General features: G+C 42.6%; 1 protein-coding gene across 1 annotated transcript in view; it reads left to right on the top strand.

Moving 5' to 3' along the window:
- The first annotated feature begins 1215 nt into the window (after window positions 1–1215).
- TMEM170B (transmembrane protein 170B) overlaps window positions 1216–24932 on the top strand; it is a 41708-nt gene continuing 17991 nt past the window's right edge. The window contains exons 1-2 of the mRNA XM_024983981.2: window positions 1216–1408; window positions 21227–21397. Of these exons, the coding sequence (XP_024839749.1) occupies window positions 1312–1408; window positions 21227–21397 (268 nt within the window). The 5' untranslated portion in view covers window positions 1216–1311. The remainder of the gene's footprint in view (window positions 1409–21226; window positions 21398–24932) is intronic.

Below are 24932 nucleotides of genomic sequence, written 5' to 3'. Positions count from 1 at the left end.
CTTCTTGGGACACCTGCCCAGCCCCGGGCACCGTCGGTGATTTCAGATGGGGAGAACCACGCGAGGCCCAGGGTCTTCCTGTAGGAAGAATCCACTGGATGAATCGTTAAGTGGGTCTGTTTCAATGGCCTTCAAATATATTCTGCACTCCTTGCAGGTCATCTGATGCTCTCAAAAAAACAAACAAACAAACAAACAAACTCGCAAACTGACATATATTTCAAATCTTTTGAGGTATTTACACTTAAAAAAAAAAAGTTGTACTCAAACCTTTTTATTCAAAGCATTTCATTCGAAACCAAAGATGTGAACAGTCACTGAATCCACCTGTGGGACCTGGACACTGAGCTCCCCGCCGCGTTGGGTCCGAGCCGCAGCCCCAGGCCTAGCGGTCCGGGTACCGCGGGGCGGGGGGATTCTCCCAGGGCGCGCGCCCGCGGCTGGAGGGCGGGGCGGGAGGTGGAGGGAGGGAGGGAGGGTGTGGAGGCGGTTCCCTCGGAGCGTCCAATCAGTAGCGAGTGCCGGCGGTGGCGCTAGTGACGTAGACCGCGCTTCCCCCCGCCCCACTGCGGGGCCTACGCTCGGCCCCGCGAGCCACCCGAGCTCGCGCGCGCGAGAAGTTGAAGGGGGCGGGGGGAGGAGGAGGAGGAGGAGGGCTTCGGGGCCGGCCGGCTGTCGGAGGGCGGCGGGTCGCGGGAGTGAGCATGCGCGGTGGCTGCGGCGAGGGCGGGGCGGGCGGGCGGCGAGGGGGCTCGTGTGCGCGCGCACGAGCGGCCCGCCGGCGGCCGCGGGTGGAGGGGGCGGGTCCTCGAGTGTCGGCGGCAGGAGGGTGGGCAGGCGGGCGGCAGGAGGGGCCGCGGCCGCCGCCGCCGCCGGCTCGTCCGCGTCTCGGCTTTCGTCGTCCTCGCGCGGTGATGCCTGGGCCCCGTCGGGGGCTGCACCTGCCGGCTGCCCGTCACCCCGGCCCTCGCGGCGTGACCTCGGCCTCCTCACGCTCGCCGCGCGGCCCCTGACAGGCCGCGGCCTCCACAGCGCCCCGAGTCCTCCTCGCTCGCGGGCCGCGCGGGGAGAGCGCCCGGCCCCCGCCCCTCGCCGGCCGGCCGTCCTCAATGTCTCCCCGGCGGGGAGGGGGCTGCCTGGGAGACGCGCTGATCGGCCCCCCGGCGGAGGCCCGGCGGCGGCAGCAGCGACCAGCCCAGCGCCCCGAAGCCTCCCCCGGCGGCGGCGGCGTTGGCGGCGGCCTGGAGGAGCCGCGCACCCGCCGCCGCCCCCGGAGCCCGAGGAGAGGGCGGCGGGCGCCCCCCGGGGAAGATGAAGGCGGAGGGGGGCGACGCCTCCATGATCAACCTATCGGTGCAGCAGGTCCTGAGCCTCTGGGCCCACGGGACGGTGCTGAGGAACCTCACGGGTAATTGATGCGCCCGGTGGGGAGCGGGACGCGGCGCCGCCCCTCGCCTCTGGGATCTCCGCGCCGCCCTGGCTCCGGAGCTCGCGGCCCCCGGTCCCGGCGTGGAGGATGGGAATGGGAGCCGGTCTGTGCCCGTTCTGGGGTGCCGACTCCGGCCCCCCTAGCGCCCCGCGCCCCCGGGCTCCAGAGTGGCTGCGGACAGTCCACGACCCCCGCCTCGCTCCCTCCCGCCCTGCCTCCGTAGTACGCGCAGCACTGCTTTAGCGCCGAGTCTTAGTACACTTAGCCTGCCTTTATGCCCCCCCTCACCTGCATACATACACACGCGCGCACACACACACTTCCCCACCTGCATACACACACGCACACACACGCGCTTCTTGCTCTTGGGATCTTTTTCTGATTTAGCGCTTTCTAGCAAATCTCAAGTCGAATGCAGGACTTAAATTGCCTGCTCGGATTGATCAGTTTGCTTCACTTAATTTTTTTTTGGCGATATAAATGACTCCTTGAGTAGATTATATTAGGTCACGGGCTGGACCAAGGTCTAGCGCGTTCTAAGCACTTTTTGCTTTTATCGTATATCTTCTCCCTCTTCTATCTCCTTTTGTCTTTTTCCCTCTGCCCATAAGCTGCTGCCCCTGTGACATTTGATAATTTTGTGTATTTCCCTTCACAAGTCAAGGCTATCAGGAGGGAATGGGACTTAAAATGTTATAATAATTAACATCAATTTCTGGTTGTAAAAGTGAGCCATAATACTCAGACTTTAAAAATCGAATTTGTAGGTCTGCTTTGTGAAGAAACTTCTGGCTTGGTTACTATAGAAATGCTTGTCTTATACCCTGAATTTAAAACATACCCTCTAAAGACAAGTGTTTACAAGAAAGTGCTTTCAGTTGCGGTTTGATGACCCCTCAGTGCCTGCTTCTCAGTGAAAAATCTTACAGACATACCCAGGATTTAATTCTTGTATAAGACAGCTAATTTTGATAGAGCATTAGTGTTTCAAAATGCATTATATTAAACTGGTTAAGAGGATGACGACTATTTTATAAATGTAACCTGTCTTGATAGGATACAGGATGTTATAAAATCTGGCATATATGGAATTCAGATATTCATAGAGAAAAATTGAGGGCTGACTTTAAAGGCACTGGGTATCTTGCATGTGAAAACTATAAAATGAACATCAGTTCTGGATTGATTCACTTGCTTTTAATCTGTGGTTATTTAACTCGAAGCACACCCATCTTACATGATGGTCGCAGGTCAGGAACATGTTTTTATTTCTGAAAAACCTAAATTGATATAAAAACCATTTTATAATTCAGTTGAATTTTGAGATAGACTGCTTTATCTTACTTAGGGCTTTCCTTGGATTTATTCACTGTTAATATTTCAAATATTGTAAAATGAAAAACAAGGATTTGAGTATACGTATTTATATCTGTTAATGACTGTCTTCGCTCATCAGTGGATATTTAGAGAAAAGTAACTTCGGGAACCATAGAGTAAATGTAACTTAACCTCCTGGCCAGAGTTAACAATATTTTGAAATACTTACTTTTAAGATTCTGAATCATTACAGTGGCTTAGTTCCCATAGGTCAACCATTAGGTTAACAATAGTAGTCTCAATCCAGGGTTAGCTCTAATTATCTCCTTATGTAATCTTAATAATCATCAGTCTCTCATTGGACTTTGCCATTTTATAAAGGATATGGGATATGCTGAATATCCAAAACCAGGACTCAGGTGGGACTGAGGAGCATGGGAACCTGTTCTAGGAAATAAATACAATCTCGAGTATGCAAAATTCTGTGAAAATGGAGAAAACAGATTAGAAATAGGCTTCACCACCAGGTGAATGTAGCGCATGTTAGGAACGGCATCACTGCTAAAAAACGGACTCTGCAGGTGGTGACACTCTGATGTGGTTCCTTATGGCCTTCTCCATGCTGGTGACCTTCCTGATTCCATACGCAGCTTGAGTTAAGAGATGTTACCTGCAGTGCCATTTAGAACTCAGTCTATTAAAAAGAAGTAGTCAAACCCGACTTGTGAAACAAGATAACTCCTGTTTCTTGAATGCCTGCTATGTATCAGGCACTTTACAAATAATTACTTCTAATCATCAGAATACAGTATATTTACAAAGAAGTTCAGGGAGGGAAATTAAGTTGACCCACGTCATATAGCTCGAAATGGTTAAGTGGGTCTGAAGCCCCGGCCTCTGCCTGCAGAACCACTCCTTCTCCCTTTCCAAGCTGCTTTAGCTACTTCTCTGTCCTCCTCAAACAAGATGAATTACTCGCTTCATCCTGCTACTTCTGCTCTTTGTACATGCTTTTGTTGTTATGGTTTTCAGTTACATTTGCTGTTTTATTCGTGTCTTTGAGACTGTGAGCTTTCTGAAGGTTGGGTCCTTGTTGTAATTATAGAATTCCGGAATCCTAGCATGTTATATCTGGCACATAGTATATGCCCAATACATGTATTTTGAGCTTTTAAAACAATACATCACAGATGCATGATTAAAACATTCTGGTTGCCTTATTTTTCAGCTACATCTGTTGGAGTGAATGTGCTTTTAAGGAGGACATAAGTTGTTTAAGCAATTTATAGAGATTATTGTCATACCTTTAATACATACAAATGCTATTTTTGGTGCTAGTTGCTATTCTTTCATATGTTTTATTTCATCTTTTCAACCATTTTGAGAGAGGTTAGTGTTTGTCCTTCTTTTATAGATTCAGACATTGAAGCGTAGAGTGCCTTGCTTGGATCAGGTAGCTCATAAGTGAAAACTGGTACTTTTTCAGATTGTGATGACTCATATTAAGTCAGAAGGCATTTTTGTCATCATCATAAACTTGGAAATGAAACTAGAAAGGAGCATAGTGTAGAACCAGGCTGATGTAGATTTTAGATCTAAAGACCAACTTTTAGAAACTAGTCTTGTGAATGTATTGCTTTGATAGAAATACATGTTTAAAAAGTGATAGGAACTAGAAATTAGAACTAGCTTAACATTTTAGAGATAGAAGTTATAAAGTTTGGTTACTTCATTTTAGAATTACTGAAATGCACACTGCTGGGATCAAACGGTCATCTAATGACAGGGCCAGGACTAGAACTGATGTTCACTGACTCTCAGTTCTGTGCCTTTTGCTTTTATTCCACATCAGTTCTTAACTCAGGCAGGTCTGACAGATGATAAATCTTAAGGCAAGTGAAAGTTGCTGTGTAAGTGTTCACCCCAAATGAGCCCAAGAATGGGTGAATGGAACTAATTTTTTCCAGAAATAAAAGATACTGGACATTGTAAGATATTGACTAGTGATAATAATAGTAATAATCTTTCTAAAATGTAAAGTTGCCATAGTCTCTGTAAAAGTTAGTGACCCATATGTATTATATATCTACTTTTAGAAATTATACCAGTTTCTGTCTGTGTTTTTCTCCTTTCAGGAAGACAGTAGTATGGGGATTCCGTATGGAGATTAACCCCTTGAGACCCCATCTTTGTCACTTAGCAACTGTTGCCAGGGTTCTCTTCTGTGTTTGTCACTTCCCAGTATGTGTGATTCTCAGGATTCCCAAATTGTTTGTTAACTGTATGTAGGTTATATGCTTATTCAGCTCACTCAAGTAGAGAGAGACGTGGTTTCCTTCCTTCTCAATTATTTTTTCTTTCTCTGAATATGTCCTAAAGCCCTCCTCCTTGCCACAACTTAAAATTAGAGTCAGTATGTATATATTCTTTCAGTTTTGTGGTTAACCTGACTTTTAAAAAATGGTCTACAGTGAAATGTATTCTTTTGCTTTACGTTTATTTTCTTCAGCTTACACTGGCTCCCAACCTTGTGTTCCCACCCAAGCTTGGTTGCTAAGAGTTTAGAGAAGAATTTTGTTCCTTAAAAGGAGGCAGGATCCTTAGACCCCTGGATAAACATAGCCCAGCTGGTGTTGGGAAAGGAATAATTGGTCCCTAGGAAAAAAAGCGAAGGTAGGCTGCACCCCTCTCTCAGTGTCAGCAGCAAATGTGGGAGCTGGTGCTCTCTCCTCTATTGATACAAACACCGGGAGACTGGGAATTCAAACTGGAATGAAGGTCAGAGGTCTGTATGTGTGTTTATAAAATATATGTGTGCTTATGTTCACTGTATACATACACACTATTATAGTCCCCCTTTAGACTTTGTAGTTGCTAAGCCACCTTAGCGTTAATCGGATTATCAGAAAAAAAGAGGGAAAACAACTGGGTATGTGCTGTGCATATTTGTAATTGTTCACATCTCATACTGGGCTTCCCAGGTGGCTCAGTGGCAATCTGCCTGCCAAGCAGGAGACCGGGGCTTCGATCCCTGAGTCGAGAAGATCCCCTGGAGCAGGAAATGGCAACCCACTCCAGTATTGTTGCCTAGGAGATCCAATGAACAGAGGAGCCTGGTGGGCACTACAGTTCAAGGGAGCCACAAAGAATTGGACAGGACTCGATGACTGAACAGCAACACCCCTCAGGCTCGTGTAGCCAGAACCTTTCTTTGGTGGTGCTCCCAAACAGGTTTGCTTCTCCCAGTGTTACCCTGTATTCTAATGTCCCATTCCCAAATGATCTATTACAGGCGGTGAGTTTATGTAGGTAAAATTATTTCAGATGTCCACTTACAGATATGTTTTGAAACTGTAGTCTTTTTTTTAACTAATTATTTTAATTGGAGGCTAATTACTTTACTTTACAGTACTGTAGTGGGTTTTGCCATACATGAATGGCATGAGTCAGCCACCGGTGTACATGTGTCCCTGATCCTGAACCCCCCCTCCTCCCTCCCTGTCCCCTCCCTCAGGGTAGTCCCAGTGCACCAGCCCTGAGTGCCCTGTTTCATGCACTGAGCTTGCACTGCTGATCTGTCTCACGGATGGTAATACACATGTTTCAAAGTACATGTAGTCTTAAAGACAGTGTGCTACTTTTCAATATTTATGCCAAATCCCCAAATTCACTTTTTCTGAAAACATGAACAATCCCTTACTCTTTTGTGGTGCTGAGCCAATTAATAAGTGACTTTTACTTTATAGGGTTTTGTCATTTGGAAGACCTAGCTGTGTATCTTGATCAAGAATGAAGTCACTATCATTTTTCAAAACTTAGAATTGTCATCTTCAGGTTCTTACTTGCTTAATTCCCACCTCATTATCTTTGAATCGTGCATCTGTATCTTCTGGCAATACCACGTCCAAGGTCCAGATGATATTTCTTAAAACTAAAGCAATTTCCAGATGAGTCTTGAGACTGTGTGGGCTGTAAGTTTGATTCTTGAATAGTTAACTATCAGAATATAAATGCATTTCTCTTTTCTTGCTTAGTGATTGGAAGGAATGACCAGAAAGGTAAGATAATTCACAAAGAGGACTTGGAGTAGCTGGAGATATTTTTCCTGTAGAAAGGAATCCTAAGCAGAAGAGGGAGGATGAGGCAGAGATGGGGAAGAGGAATTGGAATCAGGGAAGGAAACTGGTATTCAGAATGGTCAGAGGTAAGAGGAGAGCCCAGAGAACACAGAACACTGAACTTACCTTAGAATCAGACGAACAATCCTAATGGGGCTCTGTTTACTGAACACCGACTACATGTCAGGTCCTGTGCAAAACATTCTGCATGCATTTCACTTCCTATAATCAAAGTGGCCATATAATGTATTGTTTCATTAAATGTATGTAGAGGATTTATACTAAAAAGCAGCATCTAGCATTTTCAAGGGTCAATCTTGTTGGGTATTTCTTGATCTTGAGTGATTTGCCAGTCTCTGTGGTAAACACTGATAAACAAAAATGAAAATGTCAGTCATCCATAAGGGGTTCATAGTGTAGAAATGCTAACTAACCTTCAGGTTAATAGTACTCTAGTGGTTTGTAGAGTTCAGGGAGAACCAAATAATGGGACTTGGAAGACAACAGAAGAGGTAGAGAGCAGAGAAAGAACGTGTTTAAGGGATGATGGAGATGGAGGAGAGGATGTTGCCTGCTTTTAGGATGGTTCAGGATACTACTTGGTTTTGATTAAATTTAAAAGTATAATATTACTCTTGGGTATTATGTGTAGCTAGTCAATTTTCATTTTAAAATTCTCTCCCTGTCCCGTCCCCTTCCATGGATGGCTGTAATCCAGCATGGTTTCTAAATCTTGCTACATGTCATAATAACTTTGGGCTGGTTAAGGGTACAGTCCACAGCCCCAGTCCACAGCTATGGAATTAGGACCCTTGAGAACATGGTCTAGGAAGATACATTTTTAACTAGCTCTTAAGGTGATTTTTTGGGGGCTTCCCTGGTGGTTCAGATGGTAAAGCACCTGTCTGCAATGTGGGAGACCCGGGTTCGATCCCTGGGTTGGGAAGATCCCCTGGAGAAGGAAATGGCAGCCCATTCAAGTGGTCTTGCCTGGAGAATCCCATGGACGGGGGAGCCTGGTAGGCTACAATCCGTGGGGTCGCAAAGAGTCAGACATGATTGAGTGACTCCACTTTCTAAGGTGATTTTAGTATTGAGAGCTCAAAGATTGGGAACACCAACTTTTTAAAAATTAAGCTTTTTTGTGATATTTGTAACTGTCTTCTGATATATAATTCAGTCTAAATATGGAGTGTTGTAGTATAGCTAAAGATTTATTAAAATTTCAACATAAGTGACTCATTTCCAGGAGGATGCTATAACCCAGTTTTTTAAAAAGTGACTGCCTTTTAACATTAGAGGATAATATTGTGTGTTTAGTCACTCAGTTGTGTCCGACATTTTGCGACACCATGGACTGTAGCCTGCCGGGCTCCTCTTTCCAAGGGGATTCTCCAGGCAAGAATACTGGAGTGGGTTGCCATGCCCTCCTCCAGGGGATCTTCCCAACCCAGGGGTTGAACTCAGGTCTCCCGCATTGCAGGTGGATTCTTTACCATCTGAGCCACCAGGAAAACCCAGAGGATAATATTAGAATTTATCTTAAAAAAAAATGTTTTATTTATGAGTTACTAGCAACAGAGAAAAATTCTTATTAAATGGTATTTTAAAAGAAATCCTAAGCACTTTAGTTATATTTAATCTGAAGTTATATTTAATCTGAAGTTTATATATGGGAGAACTAAACATTAACAATGTTTATGTAAATACTTAACATGATGTGCAGGTATCAGAACTTGCCCCCTACTGGGATAAATTGGATCCTGCTAGACTTTTGTATCCAAATGAAGAGTCTAAAGAAGTGATAGGATCCTTGAGTTTATGAGTCAATAAACTGAGTTTTATCCTTGAATGCTGTTAATTTGCTCTTATACTTGAAAAACCACATATTTAACCAGGCCTCTGTTTCCTCATTTATAAGACAATCCAATGACAACACTTTTCATGTTGATGTTAAAGGAAAAATGATCTAAAAATATTAATGAGTTAAGAAAAAAGTTGAGAGACTTTTATTTTGAGTTAAGGAAAACATTTACCCATTTGCATATAAATTTGTCTTTTTATCTTTAAGCTTTCTTTTTGAAGTGGGGCTTCAGACCTTTAATATTGCTAATTTGTAGAGTGAGGTTTGTTTTGTTTTTGTTTTAGTTGCTCAGTCCTCAATGCCTTGGATTGCTCAGCAAGAATACTGGAGTGGGCGCTTATTTCCTTCTCCAGGGGATCTTCCCGACCCAGGGATCAGACCCACATCTCCTTCATTGCAGGCACATTCTTTACCTGTGAGGTTTACTGCTAAGTCACTTCAGTCGTGTCTGACTCTGTGCGACCCCATAGACGGCAGCCCACCAGGCCCCACCGCCCCTGGGATTCTCCAGGCAAGAACACTGGAGTGGGTTGCCATTTCCTTCTCCAATGCATGAACGTGAAAAGTGAAAGTGAAGTCGCTCAGTTGTGTCCGACTCTTAGCGACCCCATGGACTGCAGCCCACCAGGCTCCTACTCCCATGGGATTTTCTAGGCAAGAGTTTAAGACCTAGAAAAACCTTTGTGCTCTTAACACCATTTAATAATTAGTTTTTAGAATTGGGCTTTCTTAAAACTTGATTTAGCAAACTCTGGATTCAGTATCTGAAGATCCCTTCCAGTTCTGAGATTATCTGTTTTTGTTTGTTTTTTAACCTCAGTGGGGCAATAACTGCTTCCTCAGGATTACTGTCATCCTATCAAAGGTATGACTGTTCTTACCAGCCTGTGCATTTGTTTTCCCCATTGTGCTTTCATTAATATCTTCTGATCTGTCCTTCATTTGGACTCCTATTTAGATTTAACTTTAGAAATTTGTTACATTGAGAGTTTCATTATAAGATATGCTCATTGATGTGAAGAGTTCTGCCGGGGACCAGCCCCGGCTGATCCAGGGTATTCGAAGGGGAGACGGCGTCGGCGACCTATTCAAATGGTAATTAGAGATATAAAGAGTAATAGAATGAGGATAGCTCAGTAGGAAAATTCAGTGGAGAAAAGAGGCTGAGTAGCTTGGTTTACGCGGAAAATCAATGTAACCCGTGACACCAGGTTAGCTCTGACCACGGAGGCCGCAGGCGCCCTCTCGAATAGCGGAAGGTGCCCCACCTTAGACACCTTCTCGAGTGGGTCTTAGAAGCCCAGGCAAATAAGTGGTCGCAGAGGATATCCACGCTCCAGATGGAGACTTCAGCCAGAATGTGAAAAGAAAGAATGACATGGGGAGACCAAGCGTTGGTGAGCAAGGCCCATAGCTTTATTTTTAACAGGGGCTTTTATACCCTAAGTTACACATAGAGGATAATAGGGGATGCAAAGTCAGCAGTCTTTGATTCTTATCAAAAACCAGGGTTTCTTTCCTGCAAATTTATCGTATACAAATGGTTTAGGTGATTTACATCATCTTCTGGCCAGAAGGCCTACTAACATTTTATGACTCTTGACAAGGACTTATCAACAAAGACTTATTTTCTCTAAGAGTAATTATTTTAAGGTTTGGCGCCATCTTCCAAAGATAAAATTGCATTCCTATAGGGTGGATGTGTAATGGGTTTACAACAAAGGAAAGAATTTATTACCTTAAGGATCTAAAGTTACTAACACCAAGGCCACTACTTATTTTTTCTACATACCAACTATTAATTAATACATATTCAAGGATACAATTCAGGGGATGTGAAAACTTGGCAGCAAGCATTGACTCATCAATGAAATAAATCCCTTACTAGTCTTATTCTGACAGTTTCTAACTCTCTGAGAGGCTCTAAGCTATTTGAATATCTTAAGCTTCCCGTGCCTCTGAAGGCTGGGAGACTGTAAACAATCGTATGCATAGCTGCAGGAGTCCGGGTAAACTTGTCAGGCGAGTTAGAGAGCCATCTGAGGGGTTTGGATTTAAACACTCCTAATTGCCCAGGAACTTTATTAATTGGAGCTGTAAGTTAACTCTTTGACAGAGAGAGAGAGATGGTGGTAGGGGACAGCCCCCAGTAAAGTCAGAGGTGAGAGCACAAAGCAATAAAGTAGGCAGACTCTGGTTTTTTGGGGGAAGATACTCGAGAATATCCGGGGAGACTCCCGAGGCTCGATCCCGCCTTTGCGTATGCCGAGCCTCCTCCTTCAAGACCTTTGTCACGAGCGGAATGTCTCTCGCCGGCTCCCGGCAGAGTTCCTATTTCAGTCTTCAGTGCAAATATCCCTTGGAAATACTGTATCATGAAGTTGTAAAACATTTTATCAATCCCTGAAAAGATGTTTTTTTTAGTTCAGTGACTGATTCAAACAAATTCGTGTTACTGAAAATTTTTTTTGGTAGGATGTATAATTTAAGATGCTTAAAGGTGTATAAATAATAACAATGCAAACTATTGTATATTGTTCTAATTTCATAATAGACTCAGATTTTGACATTTAAGCCTATACATTTATAACTATGTAACTAATCAGTTATGAAAAGGGCAAATTGAATGGCATTTTTTAGGAAGATCGTGCTATTTTGGAACTATTTTAAATAGCCTTAAACTGATTTTTTAAAGTAAAAAATGATATTCTGTTTTAAATTTATAACTTGTTTTTCTGAGAATTTTCTTTTTTCTGTTCAATGATGAGTACTGTAATTTACAGTTTAAAATTATATAATTAGTCGATAAAAGGGTAATTTAGTTTAAGTAGGTAATAAACAGTATTGTGATAAGCTCTGAGAGAGGCAGTATACTAAAGTAGCTCGTGAAGGTGTCACAACTAAAATTTCAAACTAATGTGTTTGCCCCTTTTTAAGAAGTAGAAGCAGACAGCTATTAAATATCTATCATAGCTTTAACTTTTCCTGCGTTAAATGAGGCTTCAAGTGAACAAATGCAGCAGCTTATTTTTAAATCCAGTTAAAATATTAGAGTGATTAAAAATTAGAAACAATATATTTTAGCTTTCTTTGTTGCTCATTGCTTTGTGGAGACTTGGGTTCTCATTTCATGTTGCCCTGCTGTCTGAAGAGCTTCCTTTAATATGCCACGTAGCACAAATCTGCTGGCAGTTAATTCTCCCAGTTTTGTTTTGTTTTTTTCTGGAAAAAAACTTCATTTCACCTTCAGTTTTGAAAATTATTTCTCTTGAATATAGGTCCTGGCTTTGCAGTTTGTTTTTTTTTTCTTTTTTTTTCCCCTTTTAGTCTTTTAAAGTGTTACTCTAGTTTGTCTTCTGATTTGATGGTTTCTGATGAGAAGCTTGTGGTACTTTTTAATCTTTGTCCCTCAGTAATACGTCTCTTTCCTCTCTTTCTTTTTTCCCTTATTTCTTCTTCAGTATTTCCCTTTATCTTTGGTTTTAGGTCGTGTTACGGTGGTATATCTTGGTATGATGCTTGTGTGGTTTATTTTTGCTTTATTGTTTTTTACTTCTTTTGGGTGATCTTTATCTTGCTTGGGATTCTCTGGGAGTGTTAGATTTGTGGTTTGATATCCTTTATCATTTTTAGGCTTTTCAGCCAGTATTTATTTAAATATTTTTCTTCTGCATGATCTCTTCCTTCTCTATCTGGGTCTCCAGTTACATGTACGTTAAACCATTTGAATTGTTGCATAGCTCTTGTATGGTTCCTCTTTTCCCTCCTCCTCCTACCTTTTTCTCATTGTATTTCAATTTGAGTAATTTCTGTTGGCCAACCTTTACGTTCACTGATAGTTTATTTTTTACATTTTTTATTGAAATACAGTTGATTTACAGTGTTGTGTCAGCTTCAGGTTTACAGCAAAAGGATTCAGTTATACATATATAAATACATTGTTTTTTAGATTCTTTTCCGTTATAAGGTATTATAAGATAACGAGTACATCCCTGTGTTATATAGTAGGTCCTTGTTGGTTATCAGTTTTGTATATAGTAGTGTATATATATTTAATCCCAGACTCCTAATTTATCCCTCCCCCTCTTTCCTTTTGGTAACCGTAAATTTGCTTTCTGTATCTATGAGTCTGTTTCTGTTTTGTAAATAAGCTCATTGGTATCATTTTTTTTTTTTTAGATTCCGTATATAAGCAATATCATATGATATTTGTCTTTCTCTGTCTGACTTAGTTCCCTTAATATGATGAGCCCTAACATTATTTCATTCTTTTTATGGGTGAGTAATATTCCATTGTGTATATATACTTCATCTTTTTTATCCATTCATCCATGAATTGAAACTTAGGTTGCTTCCATGTCTTGACCCTTGTAAATAGCGCTGCTGTGATAAGCTCACCTGTTCTTCAGTGTCGAGTTTACTGGTGAGCCCACTGAAGGAAGTCTTCATCTTTGATATCATGTGTTTTTGTTTGTTTTTTGTTTTGTTGAGGATTTTTTTTTTCTTGAGGATATTCATTTGACTTTTTCTTGGACTTTCTGTCTCTCTGCTGAACCATCCCCATCTGTTCATGTGAGTTGCTGACCTTTTCCATGACTGACTTTGACATGTTGGTTATAGGTAAAGTCCCTGTCTGCTTGTTTTAAAATCTGGCTCATCTGAGTCTGATCACTTTATTTTTTGATGATGAATTGTTTTTCTTATTTTTGAGGGTGTCTTATACTTTTTATTGAATTCAGGCCTTCACATGTATAACAGTAGTGACTGAGGTAAATAATATTTGTGCCTGGAAATGGGCCGCCTCTGCTAGACGGGTAGGGTTCAGGTTCATTTAATTTACTCAGGAGTGATCGGTGTTTGAGCTTTCTTGCTACTGGTTAGGCTTCAAATTCTCTAGAAGGTGATGTTGTACATGGTACTTGGGGTGCGGGCCAGTGCTGCAGGGTCATTACAGTGTTCGTGCTGTGTTGTCAGCTTTTAGCCATCTCTGCAGGCCTGCCTGGAAGACACTTTCCCACACACTTGCCTGCCCCCAGTCACAGCCTTGTTGCTCGTTACTTGGTGTCAAGCTCTCTTCAGTCTCCTGCCTGAGACCCTGTATTTCTAGGGAATGCTTGGCAGCAACCCGTGGAAAGAGCTTGCAGGTGACCCTGAGCTTTCCTGTGTCACTTACTCCAGGCTGACAGGTTAACTGCACACCTGGCCTTCAACTTGCAGTTACAGTTTCAGCTGCTCTTCTTTCCAACGCACATGGTACCCATTTGTTGCTCCTGTGCTTTGCCACAGGAGACCCTTTCCTTGGAGGGTCCCTCTTTGGAATTCATGTTACTGCGTTATCTTGCAGGGTCACCTGACTGGTAGGCTTAAAAACTGTGAGTTTGTAGTTTATCTTCTTCTCATTGTTAGGGTAACAATGACATTCCTTATAGTAAATTTGATTCAAACTTGTATCTAATAACAGAATTGTTTTAGTAATCATAGATTTAAAATTTGACAAGTCACACAGGAAGATTAGAGATACTAAAAATTTGAGATTTACTCTTTTTTAAAAACATGTCCCATAATATAAATGTATAGGGTTAGATCTTCACATTTTTCTACTTGACATTTTCTTGGCTTTAGCTTCTTTACTGTTCGCTGCTCACCAACATTTGAGTATACGGCAGAGGTACCGAATATATTTCCCGTGTTTCCATACCTGATGGCCTGTGCTCTATTCAGCTATGTCCGTAGCAGGAGTCAGGGAAGCCAGACATCGCATCTCCTCCATCATCCAGGCTGTCAGCCAGTCCAGACACTTCACATTCTTTTCAACCCTCTGGCCATTGCCTAAGTCCAGGCCTCAGTTTCCCTTTGGATTCTTGAAACGTTCTGATATTCTCTCATCTCCATCTAGTCCCCCTTTCCCATATCTGCCAGGATAATTAATTTGTTTTAAAAGATAATTGTGATTGTATCACTTCCTTGTTTAAAGTCTTTCATTGGCTCCTTATTACCTTCAGCCTTTGGAATGAAGTCTATATCTTCAGGGTCTATAAGCAGCCTCCCCTCCCCCACAAAAGCCACCCTGGCCCCAGCCCACGTTGTAATCCGGAGCATCTTCTCTCAGTATTTCTTGGCAGTAGCCACCCCAGAGGTTGCCGGGCCTGAGAACCAAGCCAGGCCTGAGAACCATGAGCTGTTCTCCACCCCCTACCCTCGTCTGTCTCCAGTATGTTTTATCATTCAGTTCAGTGGTTCAGTCCTGTTTATTAACAATTCAGGTGGTAACAGATTCTCTTGGGATCTTTCTTGATTGATATTTCTTCCTCTGGTTGTTTGTCCCTGTGGTAATATGTGCCCCATAGTCAGGTGGTTGCTAGGACTCGTGAATCATACTCTGCCAATCCCTGCTCTAGGTGACTTTCTCAGATTATAAAGGCATCATCTCCCTGAAATTTAATGAGCCGCCAATGTGGGACACACCCCCACGACAGAGAGGTCTCATGTCAGAAACTAAGGGGGACAGTTGCCACCCCTTAGATTTGATGGAAGCTTGAGATAACTCAGTTTGGACACAGATCAGTTAAACATACAGTGAGGACCATTTCTGTTAAGAAGAGAGAAACTATGAGCAGCCCCCAAGTTTAGTCTTACTGGTGTATTATAGTCACCTCGAGGCTTAGAGTATGTTGAGTACATGTAAGTGTTCAGTATGATTTTTGTTAGAAGGGTTAGATCCACTGTAGAGGATTAAAGATTATATGTAGTGTTTGTCTAGTAAGATACGTTTTGTTGTTTTTATGGCTTTGGGATTTTTTTTATAGGTACCTCATGTGTAACCTTAGCCTAGAGCAGTGATTTCTGTCTTTATTGCATGTCATGATTGATAAAGGCAATGAAAACAGAGTTGTTCAGGTCCCCGTCTATAGATAGTTTTAGCTATCTATGGGTAATTCTTGTGAGCAGCCTGGATTGAGAAGCACTGGCCTCACAGAGCATCTCTGATGAATTCTAGAATGAAAAACTATTTTTAAAAGACAGTGTATCTGCAGTAAAACAAACAGAACTTCAGGCTGGTTGCTAAAACATAACCAGTGAAGAGTAAAATAACATCATGCATATCCTCTCTTATTCTTAGAAGATAGCCATTATTTTCTGTATTTCTCTGTACCTATTATTTTTAACAAATACAGGGTCATACAATATGTACCATTCTTTGAATTGTTTTTACTTGGTTAAATATACTCTAGAGAAATTCATTTCCCAGAAATAATTTTGTCCAAGGATTAAAAACAAAAGCACAGAAGATAATTTCTAGTGACTTGGCAACCAGGGCTGATGGGAGATACAGACTGGGAGTGAGGCTATTTCTAGTATTGCTTGAAGGCTGAAACAGATCACAGCTCCCCTGCCTCTGATCCCACTGAAGGTAAACACACACACACACACACACACGGCAAGAATGAACACACACGCAACAAGAGTGAACACACACACATGACAAGAACGAACACACACATACACGCTGGAGCAGATCACAGCTCCCCTGCCTCTGATCCCACTGAAGGTAAACACACACGCACACTGTTTTACTGCAGATACACTGTCTTTTAAAAACAGTTTTTCATTCTAGAATTCATCAAAGGAGAAGATGCTCTGTGAGGCCAGTGCTTCTCAACCCAGGCTGCTCACAAGAATTACCCCCAGAGCAGCTAAACTCTCTCTAGATGACAGACCTACACGACTCTGCTATCATTCCCTTTATCGAGGCAGGGATTGAAGGGGTGGCATACTTCTGTTTTGTAGAGTGTGTTTTTTGACTTTTTGTTTTGTATTTTGTTTAGCACCAGAGAAGCCTCCCTCTGGCTCCCTCCTTTCCTTGTTGTCAGTTGCTGGAAGCGCAGGTTAGGCGGGGTATGAGTAGGGAGAGCAGCCTGGGCCTCTGGGTTGTTCGTGTGAGCCGTGCCGTGCACAGCAGTTGAGAACAGGTGGTCCCCCTCCTCTCCTGGTCTCAGCACCTCTTCCTGCTCTGGGGCTCTGGGGCGTCTGTCTGTGCTCTGCTCTTAGGGGCCTGCAGGTAGTTCTCCAGGTGTCCTGCATTTGCAGAAGTGAGTCGCCTTAGACTTGTTTATCCAGGTCTTCAGAGGCCCTCCCTGTTCACTGATGGGGTGGTTGGTATTGATCTATCAGGTAATTTAAAATAGTAGTAACAACATCACTCATTATCAGAGAAGTGCAAATCAAAACCACTATGAGGTACCATTTCACACCAGTCAGAATGGCTTCGATCCAAAAGTCTACAAATAATAAATGCTGGAGAGGGTGTGGAGAAAAGGGAACCCTCTTACCCTGTTGGTGGGAATGCAAACTAGTACAGCCACTATGGAGAACAGTGTGGAGATTCCTTAAAAAACTGGAAATAGAACTGCCTTATGATCCAGCAATCCCACTGCTGGGCATACACACTGAGGAAACCAGAAGGGAAAGAGACACGTGTACCCCAGTGTTCATCGCAGCACTGTTTATAATAGCCAGGACATGGAAGCAACCTAGATGCCCATCAGCAGATGAATGGATAAGAAAGCTGTGGTACATATACACAATGGAGTATTACTCTGCCATTAAAAAGAATACATTTGAATCAGTTCTAATGAGGTGGATGAAACTGGAGCCTATTATACAGAGTGAAGTAAGCCAGAAGGAAAAACACCAATACAGTATACTAACGCATATATATGGAATTTAGAAAGATGGTAACAATAACCCTGTGTACAAGACAGCAAAAGAGACACTGATGTATAGAACAGTCTTATGGACTCTGAGGGAGAGGGAGAGGGTGGGAAGATTTGGGAGAATGGCATTGAAACATGTAAAATATCATGTATGAAACGAGATGCTAGTCCAGGTTCGATGCACGATACTGGATGCTTGGGGCTAGTGCACTGGGACGACCCAGAGGGATGGTATGGGGAGGGAGGAGGGAGGAGGGTTCAGGATGGGGAACACATGTATACCTGTAGTGGATTCATTTTGATATTTGGCAAAACTAATACAATTATGTGAAGTTTAAAAATAAAATTATAAACAAAAATAGTAGTAACAACATGCAACCTAAATTAATTCTAGATATTCTGAGCAGCATTCAGGTTTTTTTTTTCTGTGATAAATAGTGTGATTAAAAAAAAAAGAAACATAAAAATAAATTTGCGTTTGGGTAGTTTGTGCTCAGTCTGCTTGAGGGATAATCCTGGACTGATCCTTACAGGACTGTTTGAGATTCTGCCTTTTGGTTATATCATTCTTTGATATCTAGGGATTTTATAAGACATTAGACTTAAAAACTTACTTTTCCTAATTACTAGGCAAATTTATTGTCGAGGTCAATAGCTGTATAGTCAGTAGGCAGACAACATTACTTAATAATGTCCAATAATTCGTGTTCATAGTGTTACACATGGTCACGAAATTTTTCACCCCACCTGCATGACAAGGACAACAAGGAAAAGTGCTTTGGGGGCTCACTCTGGTAAGAAGCAGGCTTGGGGCTCAAGGCAAATGACTGATGCCTGACTCCTCTTATTAAGAGCGGGCACCTGCCACAGAGCCTTTCCTCATCTCAAAGCTCCCTTAGAGAATTTTTGTTCTCTTATATTCTTTGTTAGATTCACTCTGAAAAGTTAGATCTTTTAAAATATAAATATCATCTGGGCAAGATAAGCGCTTTTGTCTTTAATGCATTTGAAGCTATTTGTTTGGGAAAGACAGCATGAAAGCATTGTTTCCCTGAAAGCTAAGAGAGAGAAGCCTCTGAAAGGCAAGCTTTGTCTGTTTTCTTTAATCACGAGCGTCTCGCTCTTCTGCCATAGAGAAGCATTCTTTAACACAGAGATTTATCAGATTTCTCTTCCTTGAAATTATCAGTCCATTTTAAGTGTCAGTTCTTACGAATTTGGCAGGGTGAAACTGATTTTTTTTAAAAAATCTGTTTGCTATATATCCTCCCTTTTAAAAATTCCGCCTTTAATTTGGAGGTAATTGTAGATTCCCATGCAGCTGTGAGAAATAGTACAGAGAGAACCCAAGTGGCCTTTACCCCAGCTGAAAAGTGAAAGTGAAAGCTGCTATACAGTCCATGGAATTCTCCAAGCCAGAATACTGGAGTGGGTAGCCATTTCCTTCTCCAGGGGACCTTCCCAACCCAGGGATCAAGCCCAGGTCTCCCGTATTGCAGGCAGATTCTTTACCAGTTGAGCCCCAGGGGAAGCCCAAGAATACTGGAGTGGGTAGTTTGTCCCTTCTCCAGTGGATTTTCCCAACCCAGAAATTGAACTGGGGTCTCCTGAATTGCAGGCGGATTCTTTACCAGCTGAGCCACAGGGGAAGCCCAAGAATACTGGGGTGGGTAGCCTATCCTTTCTCCAGCAGATCTTTCTGACCCAGAAATTGAACTGGGATCTCCTGCACTGCAGAAGATTCCTTACCAACTGAGCTGTACCCCAGTTCCCCAGTGGGAACATCTTAGAAAAACCAGTGTGTAATACCAAAACAAGGATGTTGACCTTGACACAGTCCACCAGCCTTTTTCAGATTTCACAGGTGTTACTTGTACACCTGTACTCATGGGTGTGTTTATATTTATTTCTTTTCAGTTTTACCATTTGTATATGTGTGTACCACCACAATCAAAATACAGAACAACTCCACCGCTGCAAAGATCCTCAGTGTTTGTACCCATTTTAAGACAAGAAGTCCCACGTTTCCTCTGCCCCAAGTCCCTGGCAGCCACCACCCTGTTTTCTGTTTCTGTTCACTTGACTACTTTAGATACCTCATAGAAGTGGAATTTACCAGTATTTGTCCTCTTGGGCCTGGTTTATTTTACTTAGCGTAATGTCCAGAAGATTCATGCATGCTGTAGCATGTGGCAGAATGTTCTCCCAATGAATATTCCATTGACATATAAACCTTATTGTTTATTAACTCACCCATGGATGAGCACTTGAGTCGCTTCCCCTCGTGGCAATGGCGAATACTGTTACTGTAATCATAGTTGTGCAGCTGTCTCTTCATGATCTTGCTTTGATTCTTCTGGATATATACCCAGAAATGGAATTGCTGGATCAAGTGGTCATTTTGTTTTTAGTTTTGGAGGAGCTACCACACTGTTTTCCATAGCTGATGCCCTGTTTTACATTCCCACCAGCAGTGTATATCTGTACTCCACTGATGTTTGAGTAAATAAGTTTCAGTTAATCCATTTTTGTTCTCTTTATTCATGACTGTTTTATTGCCCTTCTTTTTCACTTGATAGAGAGTGAACAGATAGCTCAAATAGCAGATGAGACATTTTGCACTACAGAATGTTTGCATACCAAGGCTGATCCTGAAGGTGACATCTAAATATTTTGGAGTCAGTTCTTTCAGCTATAAATAACAGAAACCTTACATGGGCCAATTTAAAAGGATTGCATTACAAGGAGATTTTATCATGTTGAATCTAAGGGTATTAACATGGCAGGGCTGAATGTAGCACTGGAATAAGGGATTTGGTTGTCCCTTGCCTTTGATGCTTCTGTTTTTCTTTTATCCTGTTATCATGGGTTTGATCAAGTTATGATGAGATGACTGTTCACAAAGCCTGAGCCCTTCAGGTTCAGCCTGAAGGATAAAGACTGAGGTGCTCAGTTTTGGTCCCAGTTCAGAGTTCCCAGGGGAAGGGACTGATGGACCCAGTTTGGATCAGTGGCCTGTCCAGATGTTCCTCCACGCAGGCCGAGTCAGGGGGATGGAGTTGGTGGAGGACAGGCAGTCTCTGCAGGAACCGTGTGCACTGATGGAGGGGCAGGTGGCCAGAAAGAAAGGGAGTGGGTGCTAGAGAGAGACCGGAGGGCATGCCCGTTGGCTGTCTGTAGCCGACTTCAGTGAAAGCAGTTGAGACCACATTGATGAGTTCTGGGTAAGGGCTAGTATATGACCTGAGACAAAGAACTTAAAAGATTCGGACAGTTCTTCAGTATACAAAGACGAGAGCCAAGAGGGAAAGGACCTGAACTTCTTAAAATTGTAAAAGACAAAAATCATTGACTCACTTCTGGAATTATTTGAATTAAGGGGTAGTTTTTTTTTTTTTAAGGTTTGGACACTTAGTGTAGACAGTTATATATCAGACAGCAATTAATTAACTTATATAATTTATTCCAGGAGATTTGCAAACAAGAGGGTGTATCAGAGAAAATAATAGAGCATAGCTGTGTCATGGGGACATTTAGAGGAAATTGGAGTGTGGCTTTGACCTGGTGAAGTCATGGAGGTTGATTTCCCCATCAAGCAGTAGTAATGATGATAATTGTTAAAATTTCGTACTACTATGTATCAAGTATTGTACTGGGCATGTTTGTATCTATGATCTCTAACCAGACCATGATCATCCAGACCATGGGTGCTCACGCTTTGTTACACTGGATTTTCCCAAGAGGTTTTCCAGCACAGTTTTCAACGCCTTGCTTTCCCTTTCAGAGATGTGGTACTGGATCTTCCTCTGGGCCCTCTTCTCCTCTCTGTTCGTCCATGGTGCTGCCGGAGTGCTGATGTTCGTGATGCTGCAGAGGCATCGGCAAGGGAGAGTCATCTCCGTCATCGCCGTCAGCATCGGATTTCTGGCTTCCGTGACTGGAGCGATGATCACTAGTAAGTAGATGCTGTTTTAAGAATGTCATTTTATATGCACGTAAGTTTGGGGCTTTTTCATTATAGGTTATTCTGTGTGTGCGTGTGTGCGCGCGTGTGTGTGGGCGTGTGCGTGCTTAGTCACTCAGTCATGTCCAACTCTTGGTGACCCTATGGGCTATAGCCTGCCAGGCTCCTTTGTCCGTGGGATTTTTTTTTTATAGGTTGTTACAAGATATTAAATATAGTTCCTAGTGCTACACAGTAGGTCCTTGTTACCTGTTTTTTCTATAGTAGTCTGTATCTGTTAATTCCAGGTTTATCCTTCCCTCTGCTCTCCGATTTGGTAAATACCACTTTGCTTTCTGTGTCTGTGAGTATGTTCCTGTTTTGTAAATAAAGTTGATTTGCACCATACTTTAGATCCCACACCCAAGTGACGGTATGTGGCATCTGTCTTCTGACTTCACTCGGTGCGCTGACCCCTAGGTCCATCCGTGCTGCTGCAGAGGCATTATTTCATCCTGTTTTAATTGCTGAATAATACTCCACTGGGTGTGTCTACCATATCTTTATCCATTCGTCTATCAGTGAACATTTACATTGCTTCCATGTCTTGGCTATTTTAAACAGTGCTGCGATGAACATTGGGGTACATGCATCTTTTTTTAATTAGAGTTTTCTCCAGTTATATAACCAGGAATAGAATTGCTGAATCATGTGGGGCCTCCCTGTGGCTCAGATGGTTAAGAATCTGTCTGCAGTGTGGGAGACTTGGGTTCGATTCCTGGGTCAGGAAGATCCCCTGGGGAAGGGAATCCCCTCCAGTATTCCATTATTCCCCAGAATCCAGAATTCTGGAGAATTCCATGGACAGAGGAACCTGGCAGGCCACAGTCCATGGGGTTGTAGAGTCAGACACAGCTGAGCAATTAACACACACACACACACACACACTAGCTGTATTTTTAGTTTTTTAAAGAACCTATGCTGTTCTCCATAGTGGCTGTCCCAGTTTATATTCCCAACAGTGTAGGAGGGTTCCCTTTTCTCCACACTCTCTCGAGCATTTATTATTTATAGACTTTGTAATAATGACCATTCTGACTGGTGTGAAGTGATATCTTATTGTAGTTTTGATTTGCATTTCTCTAATAATTAGTGATGTTGAGCATGTTTTCATGTGCCTGTTGGCCATCTGTATGTCGTCTTTGGAAAAATATCCATTTAGGTCTTTTGCCCATTTATTGATAGGGTTGTTGGGTTTTTTTGTTTTTTTTTTTTTTAATATTGAGCTTTATGAGCAGCTTGTATATTTTGGAAATTGTTAGCAAATATTGGTCCCATCGTTAGCAAATATTTTTTCCTGGTCCATAGGTTGTATTTTTCATTTTGTTTGTGTTTCCTTTGCTATGCAAAAAGCTTTTAAGTTTAATTAGGTGCCATTTGTTTATTTTTGCTTTTGCTTCCATTTCTCTGGGAGATGGATCGAAAAAAAGATTGCTGCAATTTATTTCAAAGAATGTCCTGCCTATGTTTTCCTCTAGGCATTTTATAGTATCCAGTGTTACATTTAGGTCTTCAGTCCATTTTTAGTTTATTTTTGTTTGTGATTTTAGAGAAGGTTCTAATTTCATTCTTTTATATGTAGCTTCTCAATTTTCCCAGAACCACTTATTGAAGAGACTGTCTCTTCTCCATTTTATATTCTTGCCGCCTTTGTCATAGATTAACTGACTATAATCGTGCACTTCCTTCTTAAACACAAGTTGTTACGACATAAATCTCCCCTGGCCTACTAGAAACTATTAGCCACTTTACACTGTCCTCCAGTTGTCTGGAGGTTTTTTACTTCCCTGCCTCATGTGTGTGTCCTGCAGGCCCTAGGTTCATGCCCTCTGACCTTCACCTCTTACCACAGCATTGAGGCCCCAGCTCCAGCCTTAGATTCTGCTGTGCTAGTTAAACCGGGACTTTGATGTGTCCTGTTGAGCCTGGAGGGCCTCAGCTGCTTCCTTCGAGTGGTTCTGCTCAACACTGGTGCTGCTGTCTGCTGCCGTGGTCTCATCACCGCCTGCAAACAGTAGCACTTCTGTTCCTGGTCACCTGGCCTGCTTCCGTGAGGCCAGGGCAGCTGCCTGCCACCACTGGATGTGTTCAAGACCCTCCTTAGCTCAGAGATGAGAGGAAATCTGTTCCTACCATAGCTCTATGGCCTCCCTCCTCTTGTGGCACAGTCACGTTTCCCCGGAGTGATCAGCGTGCCTTGCCTGAGAACATAGCCCTGTCCCCGGGGCTCTGGGTCTGCCCTGGGCACAGCTGTGGTAAGCTGTGAGCAGTCTATTTTCTCTTCCTTTCTTCATTTACTATTCTTATGTGTCATCTTGTGTTAGGTTTTTTTGTTGTTGTTATTGCTGTATTCACCTGTAACTTTCTCATATACTACTTCATTCCCTTTGCCATAGGGTTTAAAACAAGTAATCAGGTTTAGCTGAAGCACCAAGTGTACAGAGTGGAGTAATGGGAAATTCAGCTGGGACAAGCCAGATCCTCAAAGATCCTGGAAGGTCAGCCAGAATTTGGACTTTATTCTGCAGGCCATGGAAAGCAAGTAGATATTTTAGAAAGGAATTGGAAAGGGGCAGAGCAGTTCACTAGGAAATTTGTTTTGTGGCTGAATGTAGAATAAATATATGTGAAGGAAGAACCAAAAGGAAACTCTGAGAGATGAATCTCCAGCAATAAAACAGCACCCGGAATGTAACAGATACTCAGGAAATACTGGTTGGATAGATGGACATAGTGAGGGAGGAGGCGCAGAGGACAGGAAGAAGAAAGTGGAGGAGGGAAGAGGGGGCGGGTGGAGAGGGAGAAAAAGAGCCGAGGCTTTAACTTTTGGTCTGAATTTGAGGCTGGATCTGAAGTAGGCTGTGGCAGTGAGATGGAAGAGTTGCTATAAGGACTGTGACAAAGCGGAGAGTCCAGATTAGTCGTTGCTCACTGTGGAGACGTACAAAGAGGCCTGGAAAGGGACAGCTCATGTTTTTGATGTGGCCACTGCTGTAACTGTGGAACCATGAGCAGAGGCGGAAGGACGAAGGAACAGCTTGTTCAGAAGCTGAAAATAGTGTGTGTATTACACGTGTGTTTATTGGTATACATAAAGTTTAAAGAGAACAGTATTCTACTTCTGTTTATCTCTAATGATGGGTGTATGTATTACTTTCAACTCAGTCAAGAATAAAACAAACTAATGATTTTAGAAACTGTTATATTTAAAATTCCTTACAAATATGTCTGGGCTCCCTTGGTGGTTCAAACTGTAAAGAATTTGCCTGCAATGCAGGAGACTGGGGTTTGATCCCTGGGTTGGGAAGAGCCCCTGGAGAAGGGAATGGCAGCCCACTCCAGTATTTGCCTGGAGAAGTCCATGGATAGAAGAGCCCATGGGCTACACTCCATGGGGTCACAAAGAGTTGGACATGACTGAGTGACTATCACAAATACGTGTGACACAATTTCGAGTAAAAACTTGTATCCAGGTTGACAATAAAAC

This window comes from Bos taurus, chromosome 23 (genome assembly GCF_002263795.3).
Source record: "Bos taurus isolate L1 Dominette 01449 registration number 42190680 breed Hereford chromosome 23, ARS-UCD2.0, whole genome shotgun sequence".
In the NCBI taxonomy this organism is placed as follows: Eukaryota; Metazoa; Chordata; class Mammalia; order Artiodactyla; family Bovidae; genus Bos; species Bos taurus.
The sequence above is the reverse complement of the archived record's forward strand: the minus strand, read 5'-3'. Positions and strand labels throughout refer to the sequence as shown.